General features: G+C 35.7%; 4 protein-coding genes across 8 annotated transcripts; 2 read left to right on the top strand and 2 right to left on the bottom strand.

Annotated features, from left to right (window-relative positions):
- The first annotated feature begins 1,268 nt into the window (after positions 1-1,268).
- On the top strand, positions 1,269-5,109 carry LOC112797796 (protein FAR1-RELATED SEQUENCE 5). Of its 3 annotated transcripts, none has more exons than XM_025837308.3 (5): positions 1,269-1,420; positions 1,488-1,817; positions 2,307-2,436; positions 2,565-4,770; positions 4,862-5,109. In XM_025837308.3, the coding sequence occupies exons 4-5, from the start codon at positions 3,451-3,453 to the stop codon at positions 4,910-4,912; spliced, it is 1,371 nt and encodes a 456-aa protein (XP_025693093.1). In that variant the 5' UTR covers positions 1,269-1,420; positions 1,488-1,817; positions 2,307-2,436; positions 2,565-3,450; the 3' UTR covers positions 4,913-5,109. The 3 variants fall into 3 exon arrangements, with proteins under 3 accessions (XP_025693093.1, XP_072092298.1, XP_025696671.2); XM_025840886.3 differs by having other exon boundaries at positions 1,383-1,420; positions 1,502-1,817; XM_072236197.1 differs by lacking the exon at positions 2,307-2,436 and having other exon boundaries at positions 1,377-1,420.
- A 1,195-nt stretch (positions 5,110-6,304) lies between these two features.
- Positions 6,305-12,338, bottom strand: LOC112797795 (uncharacterized). 3 transcript variants are annotated; one of them, XM_025840884.3, is made up of 6 exons: positions 11,572-11,959; positions 7,738-7,911; positions 7,518-7,655; positions 7,229-7,353; positions 6,992-7,067; positions 6,305-6,887 (listed from the first exon to the last, which is right to left on the bottom strand). In XM_025840884.3, the coding sequence occupies exons 2-5, from the start codon at positions 7,891-7,893 to the stop codon at positions 7,049-7,051; spliced, it is 438 nt and encodes a 145-aa protein (XP_025696669.1). In that variant the 5' UTR covers positions 7,894-7,911; positions 11,572-11,959; the 3' UTR covers positions 6,305-6,887; positions 6,992-7,048. The 3 variants fall into 3 exon arrangements, 1 of the variants encoding a protein (XP_025696669.1); XR_003199871.3 differs by lacking the exons at positions 6,305-6,887; positions 6,992-7,067; positions 7,229-7,353; positions 7,518-7,655; positions 7,738-7,911 and adding an exon at positions 9,268-10,717 and having other exon boundaries at positions 11,572-12,338; XR_003199873.3 differs by lacking the exons at positions 6,305-6,887; positions 6,992-7,067; positions 7,229-7,353; positions 7,518-7,655; positions 7,738-7,911 and adding an exon at positions 9,268-10,717 and having other exon boundaries at positions 11,568-12,175.
- Positions 9,185-10,792, top strand: LOC140184506 (uncharacterized). The gene is made up of 2 exons (XM_072236198.1): positions 9,185-10,004; positions 10,095-10,792. Exons 1-2 carry the CDS (start codon positions 9,677-9,679, stop codon positions 10,553-10,555), a joined length of 789 nt encoding a protein of 262 aa, XP_072092299.1. The 5' UTR covers positions 9,185-9,676; the 3' UTR covers positions 10,556-10,792.
- Positions 12,339-15,132: 2,794 nt separating the features above from the next.
- Positions 15,133-17,085, bottom strand: LOC112797794 (UDP-glycosyltransferase 72B1-like). The gene has a single exon (XM_025840882.3). It carries the CDS (start codon positions 16,649-16,651, stop codon positions 15,242-15,244), a length of 1,410 nt encoding a protein of 469 aa, XP_025696667.1. The 5' UTR covers positions 16,652-17,085; the 3' UTR covers positions 15,133-15,241.
- Positions 17,086-20,255: the final 3,170 nt, after the last annotated feature.

The following is a 20,255-nucleotide window of genomic DNA, read 5'->3' as shown; positions in this document are numbered from 1 at the left end:
GAGATGTTAGGGTGTCGCAAATCTGAATTTCATTTAAGAGTCTGTCGTTGACTAATGGATTGCTGCATACACAAAAACGGGATGAGTGAGTTGACCACTCGATCAACCCAAATTGGTTATATTTTTTAATCAAGTTAATCCACTGTATATATAGTTCTATCATGAAATGAAATACAACATTTAAATTGATTGAGTCTCACAATTTATTTAATAATAAAAGAATGATTTAATTTTGAACATAAAAGAAAAAGCTAAGTGAGTTGAAAACATAAATAATATTTTCTAACTATTTAGAAAAATATTTTAGCATGTTCGGTAATATTTGAAAAAAAATATCTTTTTACTTTTTATATTTATTAAAAAATAATTTAATTTTAGTACAGCATTTTTAATATAAAAAACTTTACAATATATCTAATTATTATGTTAAACAATTTTTTTTACATTCAAACTTTAATAATTATTTAAAAATGTAATTGAATAAATATATAAATTATTTTAAACTATCATAATATTAAAATCAAAATTCTCAAAAATTATGCATATAAAAAGGAATATATCCTATAAAAAATTTTAAGTATTTTAAAAATATCAGTATTTAAGCAATTTTAATATTTAACTTCAGTTATAAAAAATATATAATATATATTAATTAATTAATAATTAAAATTACTACCGATATTTTAAAAATATTTGAAAATTTTCCAATTATATATATTGATCGTTGCAGCTGCAAGTCTTGTCATGCGGTGCAATTAGTGGTAGTGCACTAATGCCCCACTTTGAGAAGTTGAGACTTTTGAGTCACATTGTATAATGTATACACACAAAATATCACGATCGAAATCATTCATCCCTTGAAAGCTGTACCCATAAAGGAACTCTTGGGTGCCCAATTTAGTTAGAAAAATAAATAAATGGAATCGAAGATTATAAATTTATAATTTATAAAGTAAGTTTTAGCATGAGAAGCTATATCGACCATTTAAGGCCCCCCAAAATCAAGGTCAGCATTTTTGAAGAATAAGGCGGAAAGAATACAGTGGTGTTTGCACCTAAAACTTTTCTTTTAAAATTAAATATTAAATTTTAATTTTTTTGATAAGTTTAGACAAATATTTTTAGGCGCTATAGCAATTATTTATGTATAATAGTCATGTTTTAAGATTTTTAAGACGAAATTACTGGATTGTACATTTGTTAAATAAATCCTAAGAGAGATCGTTGCAGCTAAAATAAATGTCTTTCATGATAATGTGAATACAGGTGTACAACTATTAATTATATGCAATATAATTTTTAATAATTTAAATGCAAATATAATTATGACCAAATTCTCTAAAATAAGTAAATTAGTAAAGGAAAGTTATCAGGTGTGTCATTGTCCTTTTTGAAATAGCGATGTTCCTAGCGTTAACAGGTAAAAGGGTTTTTTTTGTCGTTATAAAAAAACTGAAATTACGATAACGTCTTCGTTTTTTATTTAGGAAATTACGTGCAGGGTCAACTAGATTGGAATGAGGAGAGAGCAATAGCCAAGTTGGTAACAGACTCAGCTGGATTGGAATGAAGAGAGAGTAATAAGCAAGTTGGTGTTGGGATCGAATGCCCTAGTTAACAAAATTGGGGCTTTCGGTGGTGTCAGAAATAGAAGACGGTGAAGGCTTGAGGGTCGGTAGCAATGCCAACGGAGGGTGCGGCGGGCAGCTTTAGGGTCTCTATTGGATACGGTGGACCATCATTTGAAGAAGGGAATTTCACTTGGATGCATAGAGACCACAGTGGACAAAGTTAGACGGGCAAATACTATAACTAAGGTTAGTAATAAAGACACATTACATATAGATGATGTTTATGATTAAGCATATACATGTTTAATAGTTTGCTTGCAATTGGGAATGGTGTATTATGAGGCGGTGATGGTGGTTTATTGAGTATTGGATTGTAGGAGAGGTGGATAATGGTGCTAATGCAGTCGAAAGTATGAATGAGCGAACTACAGTAATGTTGGGAGTGTGCTCGCAACGTGGTCATTAGGAATTGAAATTTGGAAAGGGTTTGAGTGGGAGATTACAAGTGAGACAGCAATATTGTTATTTGTTGCATGTTAAGACTATGTTGAGTTAATGTGAACGAGCGTGAAATTGAAATTACTGGTTTAATGATAGTGTTTGAGGTGTATGGTTGTGAATTGTTCTTGTTTCAGTCAGGTTGCATGAAATAATTACTTGTTGAAATTGAAATTGATGAGATATGTCTGAAAATAAAAATTTCAAGACCTGCTTGGTTTGATCCATTGAGATTAGGTGGTGTGCATGTCAGAGAAAGTGATTCGTAATGAAAGAGGTGCTTGGGTCCTGGATCGAAGGCGCATTTGCAGATGAGGCGGTATTGGAGAGAGTGAGTGAAAGGCTGAGGGACGTTGCCTTCGAAGAGGTATGTGGTAGCGAGGTTTGGTTAAAAGATGTATTTTACAATACTGCAACCCAATGTGAATAGGCAAATAGGTTTATTCATTAAGTTTGGCAATGTGGACTCAACACATGAGTTAATTGTATTTTCAGGAAATAGTACAAGACATGGGAATGGAAGATGATGAGGTTGAAGTAGGGGGAGGACAGCAAAGTATTGAGAATGGAATGGAGGCGGCTGAAGTTGTGACAATAACAGCTGATGATTTTTTGCGAATGGAGTTTAACAATCCTAAGGAAGCTGCTCGTATATATGAAGAGTACAGCCGGGTGAAGGGTTTTGCTGTTCGACAAGGTAAGAAGATAAAAAACAAGAGAGGAGAATTTGTGCAGATAACGTATTTGTGCAATAGAGAAGGTTTTCGGGACAAGAAATGGTTAGAAAAGCAGGATCGCAAAAGAGAGCACAAGGTTGTCACCCGTTGTGGGTGTCCTGCCGAGATGCGGATAAAGCCAAGGATTGACACGGGAAAGTGGTTTGTGGCACGTTTTGTAGATGAGCATAACCATGATCTTTTGCCTCAAAAGTTTGTGGAGTACTTGCCTGCGCACAGGAAGATTTCGGATGTTGACATAGCGCACATGGATAGCCTGCGACAAGTGGGAATTTCAATCCCGAAAATATACAAGTCAATAGCAGCACAAGCTGGGGGTTTCAACCGCGTATCATTCACCAAGCGAGACATGTACAACGAGGTTAGGCGACAACGATCCTTGCAGAATGGTGATGTGAATGCAGCACTAAGGTTCTTGGAGGTGGCTTCTAGGAGAGATGAGAAGATGTATTAGAGGTATGAGGTAGGGGTTGGTCAACACGTGTGACTTATTCTGGAGTGACGGTCGTAGTCAGGAGGATTTCAGATTATTCGGTGATGTTCTTGCCTTTGATGCTACCTATGGACGAAACGAATACAATCTTTCAGTTGTTGTTTTCTCTGGGGTTAACAATCACAACCAGACTTGTGTTTTTGCAACCGCAATGGTATCAAGTGAAACACAATCTTCGTATGTATGGGTTCTAAGAAAGTTTCTCGAATGTATGGATGGCAGAGCTCCGAAGGCCATAATAACTGACGGGGATAGATCAATGCGAGTAGCTATCCAGGAGGTCTTTCCCGATGCTCATCACAGGCTTTGCGCATGGCACCTACTGAAAAATGCTACTTCCAATGTATGTATGCCGAGGTTCACATCCTTGTTTAGGCACTGCATGCTAGCAGACATAGAGGTGGAGGAGTTTGAGTTGCAGTGGGAAGCGATGGTGAGTGAGTGTGGCGTGAAGGATCATGAGTGGGTGAAGGATTTATACTCGAAGAAATTGCTTTGGGCAACAACTTACATACGTGGAAGGTTCTTTGCTGGCATTAGGACGACTTCCCGATGCGAATCATTGCATGCGAAGCTTGGGCGGTTTGTGGAGAGCAGGTACGGGATTCTTGAATTCATAACCAATTTCCAACGGTGTGTGGAATTCCTCAGAGACAACGAAGATGAGCTCGAGTTTCGATCATCATATGGGACTCCTGTAATCCAAACAGAGTTTCCCGAGTTGGAAAAGTCAGGTGCAATGAATTTCACACGTGAGATTTTTGCAAGATACCGGGAGTCATTGAAGAGGTGTGTGCGTGTTACAGTGTTAGGGTGCATAGAATCGGAAGGCACATGCACATACGTGACTCAGAAATATAGGAGGCCAGAGAAGAGGTGGAACGTGACTCACCATGGAATGTCTGACACTTTTGTATGCACTTGCTTAAGGATGGAATCTTTCGGAATTCCTTGCGTCCAAATACTTGCAATGCTTGTCCGATTAGACATTGGGTCCCTCCCGAAGAGCCTGGTGCTGCAACGATGGTCGAAGGCAGCCAAGGTTGAGATGTCTGGGGTTAATCAAGTCAACGACATGGAAGCGCTTTATCGTAACCGTGTTGGTGCTTTCTTGCAACATTGCAAAAGGTTCGCTCGGGTTGCTTGTCAGAGTGAAGAGAACTTCAAGGTGTACACAGAGAAAGTGGTGGAGGACACACTGAGGCTAGAAATGATGAATGGAGATGCTGGTGATGGTGCAGGGAGTGGTCATGCGGCGCAGGGGGTTAGAGATCCAATTGGTGTTCGCACAAAGGGGACCGGGCGAGCTAATGAACCGTTTGGATCAAGGGCTGTCAAGCGGAGGAAGTGTAGCACATGCCGTTGTTTGGGACATAGACGTACTCATTGTCCCAATGGGCCACGAGTAACAACTTCATATACAGAGCAGAACACCGTGCCAAGTCAGCATATGCCTAATAGAGACCCAACGGTGAGATGGCATAAGCAAAATATTTTTTTAAGCATGTCAATTTGTTTAGAGGGGACGGTCGATGTTAAGCCATGATTTTTAAATGTTGCAGGTGTCATATGCTGGCAATGGAAGCAACAACCGTCGAAGGAGAGTTGGCTAAATTTGGACGTAAAAGAATGATTTATGGTAAGAGTAAGATGCTGTCAAGGAATTGGTACATGTGTGTTGGCAACAGGTAAAGTAATGTCAAAACTGAACTGAATATGTTTAATGTTTCTAAAGAGATGATACCTACAGTGTCAATTAATTTTATTTGAAGATTTTTCTTCTTAATATGAATGAGGTTATTAAATTCGATATGAGGTATCCATGGTGATTACCATTAGCTTGACCCATAGAACAGGGTGTTTCATTTGCAAGTATGTGCAATTTCATAATATAGAATCAACTTGTGTTACGTTACAATCAAAAGTTTTGATTCTCAAAGCAATCCACCTGGATATGAGAGCAACCCCAAAGGTGATTTTAGAGTCAAGTCATCGCATGAGTACAACAAGCACATGAGAGTACCCATTATTAAATTTCAGAAACATTTTTCCATGTACAAACAAGAGACTGGTATAGAATAATTGGGTCACTGTACTTCTCAATTACTATAACCTGAAATTTACCTTGTCCAAATTTATCACAATTGACATTTAGCAGGAGTACATACAAGATGCCACATGCAGCTTAGGTTGAGTTACACAAGTGTTGCAAACCATTAATAAGCATCAGCTTTAAAATCTTCTTTATAAAAAGTGTATAAAGTTTACACTTCAAAATTTCTAACCTGAATTTTAGAATTTTAAATCTTAAATTCGCAACTTAGATTAAAGATTTAAAATAGTACTTAATTTCATTTCAGTTTTGCCACTTTGGATGACTAACAAAATACAATTTAAAAACAATTTTTAGAAACCAGTTTGGATGTTATAAACGAAAAGAAAGACGTTTTTTATACAAATACATCTTAGTCATTTTAACACGTTCAAATATGTACTTCATAAAGAAAACCTACTAATTATAAAAAGTTAGAAATAGCTAGATTTAGAAGGACGATAAAAGACTTAAAGTTCATAGATTACTACCATTTATCTTTTCATTATACAATTATGTGTTGCGTGGATTTGTATCATTGGCCATCCAAGTACCTCAACCTTCGCTATTAACTCAATTCTCATTCTCCTAAAACTCCTTTATGTTGGATATCACTTGTTCAGTTATTTACATTATTCATCTTTCCAACCGTTCTAATTAGAATTGGAATAAATGAATATTGTTTAAATGTAAAATAAGTTAGACATGTACGTAAACCGCTACATTCCGTTTTCGATAAAAGCGGCAAGGCACAAATATAATCGGCAGGAAAGTTGAGAGGTTCACTTCTCCTTCGTAGCTGAAATCGAGTGTAAGAATTTCACCTAAAACCGTGAAGTTAGAAAATTAATTTATGAGGTCACCACGCGATTTTGAAAGGATGATATCGCCAACTCAGTTGGAAATCTTCATATTGTCAGTAACTATTTAAATTACCTGTGCGAATAAGAAGACAATATAAGGAAGCAACACTTCATAAGTTTTTCGCATAACTACACCCTACACATGGATTCACGGTCACACAACTAAAATAAGGCCAATCACCCAAGGCATGACTGGACTTGTTTTAGTTGCTACACGAGCAGTTGATCCCCTACGTAAAACTTAACAAAGATTATAAGACAGACATCAGTTGATTTCCACTACACTATTGACATAAACACAGGATATAGGTTCTAGCATGTGCTAAACCTTACCCAACACACATAACAAGGTGGTGCAAAAGGCCCTTGAATCCACTGCCAAAAGGAGCAACAAGTTAGTGTCATCATCTTCTGCTCAAACGACCCACATAGACTTAGTGCCACAAATACTTAACATGACTTCTTCCGAGAAAAGCATAATTGACAAAAAACATATATCTGCTCTGATTAGTTGAAGGAAATGACGTCCATCTAGTTCATTTGCGAGTGAACATCTATAGATCCTCCTTCTTCGTTCCCAATGGACTGAATTATCTTGATCGCTGCCTTCATCCTAACAGTATCGGTATCGACCTGCATGGAGTCGAAACATAAACTTTGTTACGTTCCTAACAACAATAACTCCTTCCTGGTACAAAAACAGAAAGGAAACATTCTGCAAAGTATGACCATCATACCAATGGATTGAATATCCTCGGACTGAATCCACCTTCGTGCAGGATCCAATAAAGACACTAAACTGCAGTGCCCACCCTGCAACCAGGAAACCAATCGGAGACAACGGAATAATCCATTCGCAACAACTCGGGTTAAAATCAAATTTAGCAACAAAACAAAAATGTGGAAGCAAAGTTTACGCATCCGACATCAGTACTATCCGGGTGAGTTGGTGTGTAATGGGATAAGCTACATACCCGTCAACATCAGTCGGAAGACTTGCTGGGTAGTGGAACTTGCCCCAAGTTGCAGGATTTGGGTTCCCATGCCTAAAGTTAACCAGGTTCCGATTCAACATGAACAACTTCCCCAACATGCGACACTACATTCGCGATTTTTTTGAAATTGGGTCATCACGCATGTTGTCCATGTCAATGTTTGCACCGTTCAACAAGAACGCAAATAAATGTGAATCACAATATATTAAAGCCAGATCCAATCTACGTCTATATATATAACATAGTTTTCAGTTACAACTATACTCACAATGCGAGTCATGTTGGCCTCTCTTCTAATAATGCTTTCAGGGGTTTTGTTGACGTCAAATGCATACAACCTTGATTCCTTGACATCAAGCATCATCAGATACCACACATCTGCTGGCTCCCAGATAGGAACAAATACCTACAATGCAGACGATATTAAGAGTCTACAGATTTCAACACTAGACCTCAGTACTTAATTATTACAAAGAGACATATCTCACATAGTGGAGATTATTCGTTTCTGGCATCCAGGGCAGTGTATACCCAACCTGTAGCCGATCCACAGTAGCACCGCTGAGGACCTCGTCAGCGAAGTTAGACGGAAAGTACCATGTATGGGGTGCCATCAGCTTTGAAGAAACCATAGACCCAATCATGGAGGCAGTGTTGATAAGCTGAACGTGGAAACATGTAATCGATTAGCCGTGCGTACAATCTAGTTTATGAAAATATTTGTAACATGTTAACCCATTGGATCAATTATTTTATGCTTGAAGTGTAACTATCATACGGTGTCGAAGAGAGAACAATGGAATTGTATGTTTAACTCAATAATGTTGTTTAAACGCTGCTTTAGGATTCCTGTCACGTATATTCGTACGGTAACAAAATTTATATAAAGTCAAAAGATTTTTTATCTGTATGATATGGTTGGTGAATAATTATTTTGTAGTGTCAATGTTTATTATGTATGAAATGGTAGGTGAGAATAAACAATAAATATGAAATATGTGTCATGCATGTTTCGTTAGGGTATAAATTAGATGGATTAATAAGAAATTTGGCAAACTACATAAACACAAAAGCACATGTCAAAACATAGAAATGAGCTTACATACTCCAAACAACCCAAAACACAAATTTAATAATAAATTAGAGTTTTAAAAAATATTAAAAAATATCCCTTACATAAACGCTTATATTCTAATAAAAATTGTTGTAATCCTTGTAAATGATTTTATTGCTCCTTAGAAAGAAATTAATATTTTTTTCTATATTAACAAGGAAGAAAACGTAATAATCAACTAAATAAAAAAGGTTAAATGTTTAATTTGGTTATTATTTTTGTAAATCGTAAAAATAAAAAACTTTATTCACCCATTATGGTGAAAAATGACACTCAACCACCTTACATTTGTCCTCTAAAGCTATATGTGGGAAATTTAGCTATGTATAATTCACAACTTCCTCTCACTAATTCCATTTGCCTCTATTTTTGTAAAATCCGTTGTAAAAATGTTTATTAACATAATTTCAGTAATTAAGTAATTTTAATTGCATTTCAATTCATTTGGATACATTGCCCTTTATCTTAGCCTTTTTAAATATCTTAATTTTTAGCCAACTTGGATTGCTAATTTATTGTTTAAGCTTTGATTTTATTGCCAAAACTAATCATTATTTTCGGTTTCTTATTTATATTGAAATGTAGAACTGTATGAAACATAAAAACATATTATTTGGTCAAAATTTATGCATAATTTTCAAGTCATGTTTAATTAGTGTAACATCATAAAATATAATTAACTAATTTCGTAATTATAATTTGTTCTAGACATTTATTAAATAATAAATATATTAAAAACACGCTACATATATTACTCTTAATGTATTAGTTCGTGCGTAATAGATAAGTAAACATGCAAGCTATGTATTGCTTTAGCTCCCCGATTATGTACAGTAAAACATTCGAATCCTAATTAAATATTTATCTACATTTGTATTTGGCATGGCTAAAAGATACCGAAAAATAAAAAGGTTAAAAATTCCAATCTACTTCATTATTTCATTCCATAATTCAAAGTTGACGTGTTTCTATTTGCTTCCACACACCCGTCACCCATTCAACTGCAAGTTTACATAATTTCATTAGCTCCCAACCACCCATCCCATCCCCCTAGCTGGTCCTTCAAGCAAACTCACATCACTCATAATGGTTGGGTCCACCGCCTTCTACAGAATCCGATTCCCTTTTATAATTCCGTCACAGCTCACTTGATGACAACTGCGACCTTTACCTCTCATACTAAGATTCCTCCCTTACATTCCCACTCCCTTACAATCCCACAACTGAAAAAACCTTAAAGCCTATATATAATCTCATTCCTTCCATTCTATCCACCTTGAACTATATCTAATAACACTTGAAAACATAATATCATGCAGGCAACTCCAGTTCACACTCATTATTGTGTTTTCGTGGGATGGGTTCCTGGGGTCTACACTTCCATGGACAACGTTGGCCTTCAAATACAAGACTTTGATGATACTCGCTGGCTGCCCTACAGCACACGGGAGGAGGCCGAGGAGGCATATCATGCTTCCGTTGGTGGTGGTGACCCACACAACGGAAGAAGACTGGTACTGAGTAGAAAAGTTCGGGCACCAATGCAGCCACCGTCAGTACGGGCTAAGGAGCGACTAGCTATCCATGCATTACGCACTCGATTCCTGCAGCTACTGCACCGGAATAACGATAACCAACCCCGTAAGTATGCTATCACTCATCCATCAAATTTCGTCTACAGCAACATAACTCATCACTATTTTCTGTCCGCTCATTTCTGCTTACGTGCAGCCCACCATCTTGTTCCACCTAAGCCACAGCGCTGGGAAGTTATCTCCGTCAGCATGACAAAGATTCTGAAGAAGGCCTGCACCAGAGTAAACATAATGGAACCCATCTATCGCTCCATGACGGATACCACACAACATGGTCGCCTACTTCACCGTCATCTAGTCGCGGTCGTCCCTCTTGGGAGCTCCGAGGCAATTGTTTCTGAAGGCCGATTCGCATACGATGCCGCAGTTAGCAAGGAAGACTGTGCTCGCCTCTGCATCCGCCACCTATGCCGGGCTGTGGATGGTTACGTATACGATTACAACTTTGATCTTGCACTTCGGTGGAAAGAAAGATACCTTGATCTGGCTCGTCAGTTGGAAGCTACCCAGACCAGATTAGAGGAAGTCGAACGTTACAAGGATGCGTTACGCAATGCCCTTTATAATTCCGGCAGAAGAGCTAAATCCTCACAATAAGCAACACATCCCCTGCACAAAGATCCTATTGCGTAGGTAGCATTACTGGTGGGGTTCGGGTTCTTCTACAAGTCATGATTCCCTGTCATAACTGGTTCATTGCCAATCCATTCTATTTCCATTTTTCTCTTCGTACTGATTGTTGTAAGAGACTCGTAAACACTGTACCAATTGTCAATGATGTTAGCAACTGAACCTGGTGTCCTAACGCCTTATTCATTAAATCTTTTCATCAAATTTTGGCTGCATTCTCACCAGTGTCTTAATAATTATTGAAGGGGACGCACAAGGTATGGATGTGGAAGAAAAGTCATATGTTTAGAAAAATACTCACCCATAAAATCTACCATTTCCAAAATCGTTAATTATGGAAATTTACATCTAATTCCATAATTCTAGCTACAATAGCACTCAACGAAATTTACAAAACTTTAAATTTCAATCCACAATGTAAGTTTTTTTGCTATCACAGTCAACATCCGAATAAGAACTAGTCACCTTTGATTACGACAAATTGTTACAGTAACATGGTTTTAAACAATTTTTTTTCAAACATGAATTCTCACTTCACTACTCAGCAAAAATGCAACAAAGCTAGCTGCAGAGAATTCAATAGTCACAAATCTCCGATTTTGGAATTCATATTCAGAATATAAAATTGCAGAATTAGTGTCTACAACAGCAAAAACTTCAAAATTAACAAGGTATTCAGAAATCACAGCAAAAGTTCACATCAAAGGAGAAGAAGGAGACTCATCAAATTTCATTTACAAATTCCTACCTTAACAATAACAATAGGATTCAACAGAAAGTGTAGCTCAAGCAGAAATTCAAATCTCAAACCCGAAAATTCAGATTTATCCGTCAGCTCCACTTTTTACGGCAAATACAGAACAAGCCAAAATTCCAATCAATCCAGTATTTCAATCAACAATACAGGGTTTTGCAATTCGGAACAAGACAACACAAGCTATTCACCAAGTAGAAGATTCAGAGGCATATTTGGAATTACCTACCGCGATTTGGATTGACAGTGTCGAGGTGGATGTAAGAGCAGTGGAGGACACCAATTTTGGGCAACGGTAATGGGACTCGAAGCGGCGTGGTCGCGATGTAGAGGGTGAAGTTCGCGGATTCAGCACCGACAGAGGAAAGGGTACCGCAACCACCACCAAAACCACCACATCTGATCTCTCACGCGGTGCCAACGACGCTACAACCTAGACAGAGGAGGCGGCACGGAGGGGGAAGAATGAACACATTAACGTTGCTTGAAGCGAAGCCTTCCGAGACGAACGCCGTGGCGGTTTCAAGTCGGTCATGGTCTGTTTCTACAATTGTGGACAACCCACCACCACTAATGGCGGCAGTGTTTCCTTGGGAGCGCGACAATGGGATCACACCAGAGAAAAAGTAGGATTTGAACAATTCCCAAACATTTGTACTCACAAATATTTTTATCTAATTTTTACTGGCAACATTTTTTTCCATGCCACTATGTTTTTTTATCCCAACAAAAACTACTCCATTGTAACATTCCCATAAAAAAAAAAAAACAAAAAACTCCCTATGCTAAGTCCATCTTATTGAGCCCATAGCTCAAGTGAATGTCAGCTCGGCTCAGTTTTCTAATTCCAACTAAAGCAATCACTTCAATTTGGCTGACTTGTCATAGCTTTGACCACAAAGCTGGCGTTCAGCCTTTTGAACTATGCACAACAATACTACCAGTTTCCAAGAGTATCGTGAACCTCTTTTGCTGCTTTTTCACAATGCATTTTTTACACTGCATCAACGCCATCACCTTTATCTATATTAAATTTAGACGGATCAATTTATTGGAATTGAAAAGTTCCAGATTCGTACGGTAGTACACCTGATAACCTTCCATTAGTAAATTAGTAAATTGAGAAAAAAAAATTCATTATTATTAAATTTATAATTTTATTGTACGTGAATTTTATTATTTTAATTAAGGATTTAATTTTAATGTACTGTGAGAGTAAAATAATTTTATATATACTGCATTTAATTACATAATATCACACTAGTAAAAATAATTCTTCTATATTAACTACGTCAATAGTTATCCAAAAGAATGATATAGTTACACAATTGTATATATATTGTAAATGCATAAAAATTAAACTCTTTAATCAAAACTAAATTGTCATTTAATTTCATTTTTTACCAATTTCTTTCGAAGAGTAAAGAGGACACCGGATTCGATGGTTCAGAATGTTTGGATCATTAAATAGTCTCATAACAAAACATGTTTTTTAAGTTTTTTAATAACCGTTAAATAGTTTTTATTTAATTTTAATTACAAATTAATCTTTTATATATTATTTAATTATAAAATCTATTTTTTATTTTATAAATTATTATTTTTTCATTCATCTATTATGTTTATTGATAATCAAAAATAAAAATAATAACGAATTAAATCTTCCATTATTAATCGTAATAAATATTTTGACAATATTAATCAATTAGAATTTAATCCTTAATCCGTTACATCCGTCTAGGTTTGTGAAATCACATGTTTGTTAAATAATCAATCGATTGGATGCACAAAACAATCGATCAAATTTATAGTTTTTCCAAAATTCAATCGATTGAAATCAATACACAATCATTAAATTTTGAAAGGCATCTAATTTTTTTTTTATTCACTGAATTGTTCATATTATTCAATTTATTGAAGTCTTTAAAATAATATGAAGTCTCAATCTGATACAACCCCTTACTAAACCTTGTGATCAATAATGTTAAAAAGAACCCAGATTTTTTTACTATGTATGAAGTACCATCCCATTTTCATCTTGCGAATTATTGACGATGATAAAATTAGAATATTCAAGCCTAAAAAAAAAGAACTGTCTTTCTTTTAATAAGTCAAACCTCAAACGAGGCCTTTGCCATTGCCCATTATGCATGCATAGCCTCAGTATGAATCAAGGCATTCTACTGGGTAGTGAACGCATGTGAAAATATTTTGGAGCTAACTGATTTAAAGTAGGTTTTGTCAAGTGAATCATCTGCATGCTCAAAAATTAAACATCATCATTAAACAAGTTTTCTAAAACAAAAGAATAAAATTAATATTATTCAAAGCAAAACATTATCCAAAATATATTAAACATTATTCAAATCTTTAATCAATTAAACATACTTAATATTATAACTTAAAGTAAAACTAATAAATATTTTAAATATAAGCACAAAAATAACGTTTTAAATTCAATTATTTATTTAAAGCTAAAAGTTTATCGGATAAACCTGTTCTCGCCCCGCCAAAACTCGTAAATTATTAGGAAGGGCTGGTTATGCGAGTTTTTTTAGAGTAAACTACCATTTCTACCCATAAAAGTTGAAAACGCTGACATATCTACCCATAGAAGATAAAAATTACCATTTGTACCCATAAAAATTAATTTTCGCAGGCAAAATTACCCAAACTCTAAATAATTACATAAAATCCCCAAACTACCCCCTTCTCTTCTCTCAAGTACGCACCGACCCTCACTCACTATCTGCAGCACCTAAACCACCACTGTCGTAGCATTATCTCCCTTCCTACTCTCTCTCTCTCACTCACTCACTTTTCTTCTCTCACTTCTTGAACATCAACATAACCCAACTACTATCCTCTTCAAAATCACAAAATAGAACAAACTCAGATCAAATTGAAGAATAGAACATGCATAGATTCAAAATAAAACCCTAATTTCTTAGAACCTTCACAAAAATTTGTCAATTTCTCATATTCAAGATCACTATTTTCGTTACAAATAACACAGAACATTAATTCGATTTTGGTGACGCTGGGAGGAGATGACGAAAATGCATCGCTAGGAGAAGAGAGCAGCGACACCGAGAGAAGGAGAAGACGAAGATATGACATTTGAAAAATGAAGGAACTCAACATTGAAGAAGTTGTGGTTGCAGAAAATAGAGACTCAAAATTGCTACTTCTTGAAGCCAAAAACCTCCCGAAGAAGAAGAAGAAGAAGAAGAAGAGGAGGAGGAGGAGGAGGGGAGGAGAAGATGGAGCTCGCAACGGCAAAAGGAGGAATCACCATTAATGCACAGAGGAGAGAGAAGAACGACAGAGAAGAAAGAGACATCAATAGGGAAAGAAGAGAAAGGAGAAAAGTACGAAGAGGGAGGAGAGAAAGAGAGAAGAACGATTGAAGAAAGATAGAGGAGAAGGAAGAGAGAGAGTGTGGAAAGGAGAAGGTGCTGCAGATAGTGAGTGAGGGTGGGTGCGTGCGTGAGAGAAGAGAAGGGGGTAGTTTGTAGATTTTATGTAATTATTTAGGGTTTTGATAATTTTGCTTGCGAAAATCAATTTTTATGAGTACAAATGGTAATTTTTATCTTTTATGGATAGATATGTCAACATATTCAACTTTTATGGGTAAAAATGATAATTTACTTTTTTTTATTATAATAGTCTCAAATTTTTAACTTTTCTCATTTTTTTTAATGAGTTACGCAAACTAATCCAACAGATTTTGTCCCGTTTGCCAACCTTTAATCATGGAGCGGGGGTGCTTAAATCCAAAAAAAGATAGTACCAAAGTTGGCGATATATAGACTTGAAATAAATTAATTGTACAAAGAGAAAAAAAAAAGGGAGAAATTATTAAATCAACATCAAGAAATATAATAATGTGATATCTATGGAGTTTTCCACATAAAAACCAGCTCAGAAAGTTGCTTTGTTGAGGATCCATTTTCTCCTAGGGCTTTGGAAGCTGCATCCTTGAGTTCTTTCACTCGGTAACTAAGCTTCTTCCCTTCCTCACCTTCCATCAACTTCTCCACAACCCTAGTTATTTCTTCATTTTCCACCAACCCATTCTCACCGATTTTTGGTCTTGTTGCCACCTTGAAATCTTCAGTAATCAAAACCGCATTCATCTTTTGCTCCGCACAAAGTGGCAATGCGATCATCGGTACTCCATTAACTATACTCTCGAGTATAGAATTCCAACCACAGTGAGTCAAGAATCCCCCAATAGATTTATGGGCCAATATTTGGGCCTGTGGAGCCCAAAATGGCACTACAAGGCCCATTCCTCTAGTCCTCTCTACAAATCCTTCGGGCAAGAAATCAAGATGGTTGTCTTGCGCATTAATATCATTGAAAAAGGTACTATTTGCTAAGTTGTCAGGACGTTTGACAACCCACAAAAATCTTTGCTTACTATTCTCTAGTCCAATAGCAAGCTCATGAGTTTGAGCACTAGATATGGTTTCCCAGCTACCAAGACATACAAATAAAACACTGCCACGTGGCTGATCATCCAACCATGTTAAATATTTGTCGGCAGTCCCATTAGTTTGGTCTACGTTCACCATCGGTCCAACTGAGTAAACCGGAATCATGTCCGGTTCACCCTTTTGCAGTTCCTTAAAGGTTTTCGGTTCAAGTTCTGGAAAGCTGTTACTGATGATTCCTTGGGTCATCTTGAACCGGTTCGATAGGTGAAGAATGTAATTGTAGGCTTCATTATTTCTCTCCTGAATCGGCACTAACAAATCTTTTCCATGAACTGGTACGCATCCGGGAATCTGAACTGGTTCAGTGAGATCCTTTAAGTTGCCCTGGACCGTTTGGTCCAAGTAGGGAAGGTGTAAAAGTAAGGACAAAGCCATCGCGGATGAGGTGAAGAAAATGTAAGAAGGGATGTGAAGCTCGGAGGCGATATCAATGGCATCTAAGCCAAAGGAGTCGATGATGAAGGCGGCAAGACGGTGGTGGGTGGAGGAGAGGGAGAGGAGGGTGCGGCGGAAGGAAGGGAGGGAGCGGAGGACGGTGAGAGCGACACCAAGCTCTGGGTTGGTGATTGAAGGGAGGTCAGAGAGGGAGACTGAGGGGAGGAAGGTGTGTGAGATGGCAGTGGGGAGGGAGCGGAGGACGGTGGTTTGTGCGGTGGAGGGAGGGTCGCTGGAGGGGATGATGATGGTGACAGTTAGATTATTATGGCGGATGAGTCTCTTGGCGAATTCTAGCATTGGGATGAGGTGTCCCATGCCAGGACTTGGCATCATAGCCACTACACAAGATGCTTCTTGTTCTTGCATCTTCTATAATTCTAAGTTGGGTGGAGGTTATTATTTCTTTCTTTATTTATTTGCTTAAATAGTTTCTAAGAAGAACCAATGATGTCCCCAGTTCAACGTAAGTTAGCGTCATTGGATCAATAATTGTTGTCTTGATACAATAATAACATGTGGGATCCATTGGATTATAAGGTGAAATGATCCTAGGTCGCTTTTTATTTTTGTTATGGAGTTAGAAATGGTGTAGAACGTCAATATAGAGTACATGAGTGCAATATATGAGTGTGGTGTCAACAGAATTTAAATCGGACGGTCTAAATTCAAGGTAGGTAATTGAACGGTCCGATTAGAGAAACACAAATCCAACCATCCAATTTATGTATTGCAAGCCAAATGTCGCGCATGCAGCTTCCTAGCAGCGGTGTCCCTCCATGCCTATCTCCCCTTCAATCCCCACTCTCCTTTAGAAGTCACTTTCCTTTCCTGCAACTCAATTTTCACCATTTTCTCTCTTTTTCTTCGTCTTTCTTATCATAAATTTTTGCTTCTTCTACTGGAAAAAAATATATTACATTACAAAAAAAAGAAAATATAAAGATGTTGATCGTCATATGAATTACATATTATCAATTATTTCTATCATTTTAATTATGTAAGTTAATTTTTTAATTTTTTATTTTAAAATTTATGTTATTATTATTGCAGATTTATTATTATTAGAAGTTCAGGAATGTATATTTAAAGATTAGTTAAAAATATAAATATTTAGATTTAGTTAGTTGTAATGAATAATAATGTTTAATTAGATTAATATGATTAGTTAGTAAAAAATATATGTTTAGATCTTGTAATAATTTTGGAGATTATATGTTTAGTTACGTTTAGTCTAATTATTTGTAATAATTTTGGGAATTATGGTTAAGAATTAGATTTTGTGTAATATATGATATATATTATTGATATATTTTATTACGGTAATAATTAGTTATTTATTGTTAGATATTTAAATTGATATAAATATATTATTGTAGTTGATGATTTAATAAGTGAAATATCATTAGTTAAATAAGAATTGGATTTATTTAATTATTAGTTGTTATTAATAGTTAGTTAGTAATTATAATTATTGGTGATCTAGAAATTATTATTATCCGTTCAACTATAAATATATAAATAAATAATTATGTAACAAAAATTTTATTCAAATATTTATGCAACAGTATGTTGGAGTTAGATTAAATAATTAGTATTATTAATATTTATTAATATTCTTGATGTAAATATTTGAATTAGCATTATTATAATAAATTAATTAGCTACTATTATTAGGGATTAGTTCGATCAAAATGTTTTTAATAATGATAGTTAAATAATTAGTAAGTTAGCTGTTTCTATATATGGGCATGTATGTTAGTTACTAAATTAGCATTAGTCGAATAAATTAGTTATTATTATTAGAGAATTATAAACTTTTAGTATTGAATTAGGGTTTACTATTAATTTAGTAATTTACTAATAATTTGTGATGTTTTTGTAGAGTTTACGAAATTTAACATGTAATCATCTATTGTCTCCGGATAGATACAATCATGTTGTGGAGGAGCATTTACGTTTTACTAATTTTTATTATGTTTCTCAAATTGGAATAGTTCAGCGCCATAAATCACTAATAAATGCTCTTGTAGAGAGGTGGTATCTCGATACACACATTTTTCACCTTTCAGTTGGTGAGTATGTTGTGACATTAGAAGATGTGACTTTGATTCTCGGTCTTCCGACAAACGGTATGCCGGTGACAAGAGTGACTATGAGTAGTCAAGAAGTCTTAGAGGCTGAGTGGTTGCACCATTTTAGAGTCCCACTGACTTTTTCTTAGCCAACCATGCTTTTCGATAGCTGGTGGTGTAATTGAACTTTGACTGTACTTTCGCAATAACTGATTTTACCTTTATCGAGGGGTCAGCCTCAACCTACGGCTTTATCGATTCTGCAATAGTGTTCGAATCCAGCTTCGAATGATCCTGAGAAATGGTTGCTTTGGTACAAGTGTGACTACCATTATACCTCCTTATAACCCAACAGTACTTTCTGCTGATCATGCTAACCCTGATAAGCCAATCACAACCTGATCCATACTGCGTACACTTGACATAAAAAGTCAGTGGCTCCGACTCATACACTCTGTAGTCTACACCGTTTCGAATAGTATAATCTTTCATCGCCATAATAACAGCTTCCCTGTAACTGAATTCCATTCCCACGGCAAATTCACCATCTGCGACAATAGAAATTTCTGCCACAAAAATAGTCGTACCTTAAAAATTTTATAAACAAATATTTAATAACTAAAATTAAAAGTCAAATCTATCTATAACTTGTAAATCAATCATACCAAATATTTCATACTAACATAAATAAATTTTCATATGTCAAATCGATATCTACCATATTAATTTATAGTTTAATATTAATATAAAAAATCATTACTCACTACAATTATATTAATAGAAATAAATTTTACATCAAGTAATTATCTTAATTTTACATCACGTACCTGCATTCATATATTCAGAAAATTTCGGAGTATGCATGGCATCCAAATCCAACGCTCGCATGAAAGATGGTTCCTCAAATGGATGGTCGTTTGCCAATGCATTTGCTACGTCTGTCATATTTGCCTCCACAGTGCCGTCACCTTGAACTTCGTTTCCCTCTAGACCAACAACTTCGTAATTGCTTTCAAACTCTTCTTCACTGTCACTATTGTAATCTTCCCGTTCGATATTTCGGTCGGCCTCAGATTGCTCAAACTCAATATACAACTCAATGAACAACATCAAAGCGCGACTTTTCATATACACTGAAAATATCTCTTGCATGCTCGCTTCATCAGTTATATATTTGGTTTGAAATTGAACGAATCCACCAAATACCGGTATAGAATACCTGTATAAAATGCATGATATTTTTCTTGACACCTCAAAATCTATCTTCTCACAAATCACACATTTTAGTTCCTCAAATGAGATTATGAATGGAATAACAATATTTAATAAATTTTCACAGACAAATTTCACTCCTTCAGATGTTTGTAACAAAATCTGACCAAAGTAATATATTCTTAACATGATTCTATCATCCATATTTCTCACTCAAATTACTATAAACTCCACTATAAGTTTTTTAACACTCAACTGAAATAATAGAGACACACCTCAAGGAAGAAGAAGAACAGCTTAAAAGAGAAGAAGAGATTTAGAAACTCAAATGGCGCGCGCGCGCGCACACACATACACACATATATATATACACTTATAAACATAAAGAATCATACCACCCGATTTCTATTTGTCCGTTGAAATATTTTATATTATACTAAAATCAGACGGATCGATTTGCATTTCGCGAAATAAAAAATATTTAATTCTACTGAAATCGAGCGGTCTGATTACAATGTCTAAAATTCAAAATTTTTTTCCACACAAATTGAACCGATTTGTGACCCCAAAATTTCATAACAAAAAAATTGGACAGTCCGATTTCTCTTTTTTAAACTTGAAATAAAACTGCCCCACATACATGTATTGCACTCTCATATCCATAACGAAGCATAACACACATTAGT

Source organism: Arachis hypogaea, chromosome 4 (assembly GCF_003086295.3).
Source record: "Arachis hypogaea cultivar Tifrunner chromosome 4, arahy.Tifrunner.gnm2.J5K5, whole genome shotgun sequence".
Taxonomy (NCBI): Eukaryota; Viridiplantae; Streptophyta; class Magnoliopsida; order Fabales; family Fabaceae; genus Arachis; species Arachis hypogaea.
Note: the sequence above shows the minus strand (reverse complement) of the source record. Positions and strands in the feature narration are given on the sequence as shown.

Excerpts from the sequence above, each read along its gene's own strand:
- LOC112797796 (XM_025837308.3), top strand. The coding sequence starts at position 3,451 with ATGGTATCAAGTGAAACACAATCTTCGTATGTATGGGTTCTAAGAAAG. Across the intron at positions 4,771-4,861 it reads TGCCTAATAGAGACCCAACG|GTGTCATATGCTGGCAATGG; the intron begins GTGAGATGGCAT and ends TAAATGTTGCAG.
- LOC112797795 (XM_025840884.3), bottom strand. The coding sequence starts at position 7,893 with ATGATTGGGTCTATGGTTTCTTCAAAGCTGATGGCACCCCATACATGG. Across the intron at positions 7,656-7,737 it reads AAACGAATAATCTCCACTAT|GTATTTGTTCCTATCTGGGA; the intron begins GTGAGATATGTC and ends TCTGCATTGTAG. Across the intron at positions 7,354-7,517 it reads AGGCCAACATGACTCGCATT|TGTCGCATGTTGGGGAAGTT; the intron begins GTGAGTATAGTT and ends TCGCGAATGTAG.
- LOC140184506 (XM_072236198.1), top strand. The coding sequence starts at position 9,677 with ATGCAGGCAACTCCAGTTCACACTCATTATTGTGTTTTCGTGGGATGG. Across the intron at positions 10,005-10,094 it reads GAATAACGATAACCAACCCC|CCCACCATCTTGTTCCACCT; the intron begins GTAAGTATGCTA and ends GCTTACGTGCAG.
- LOC112797794 (XM_025840882.3), bottom strand. The coding sequence starts at position 16,651 with ATGCAAGAACAAGAAGCATCTTGTGTAGTGGCTATGATGCCAAGTCCT.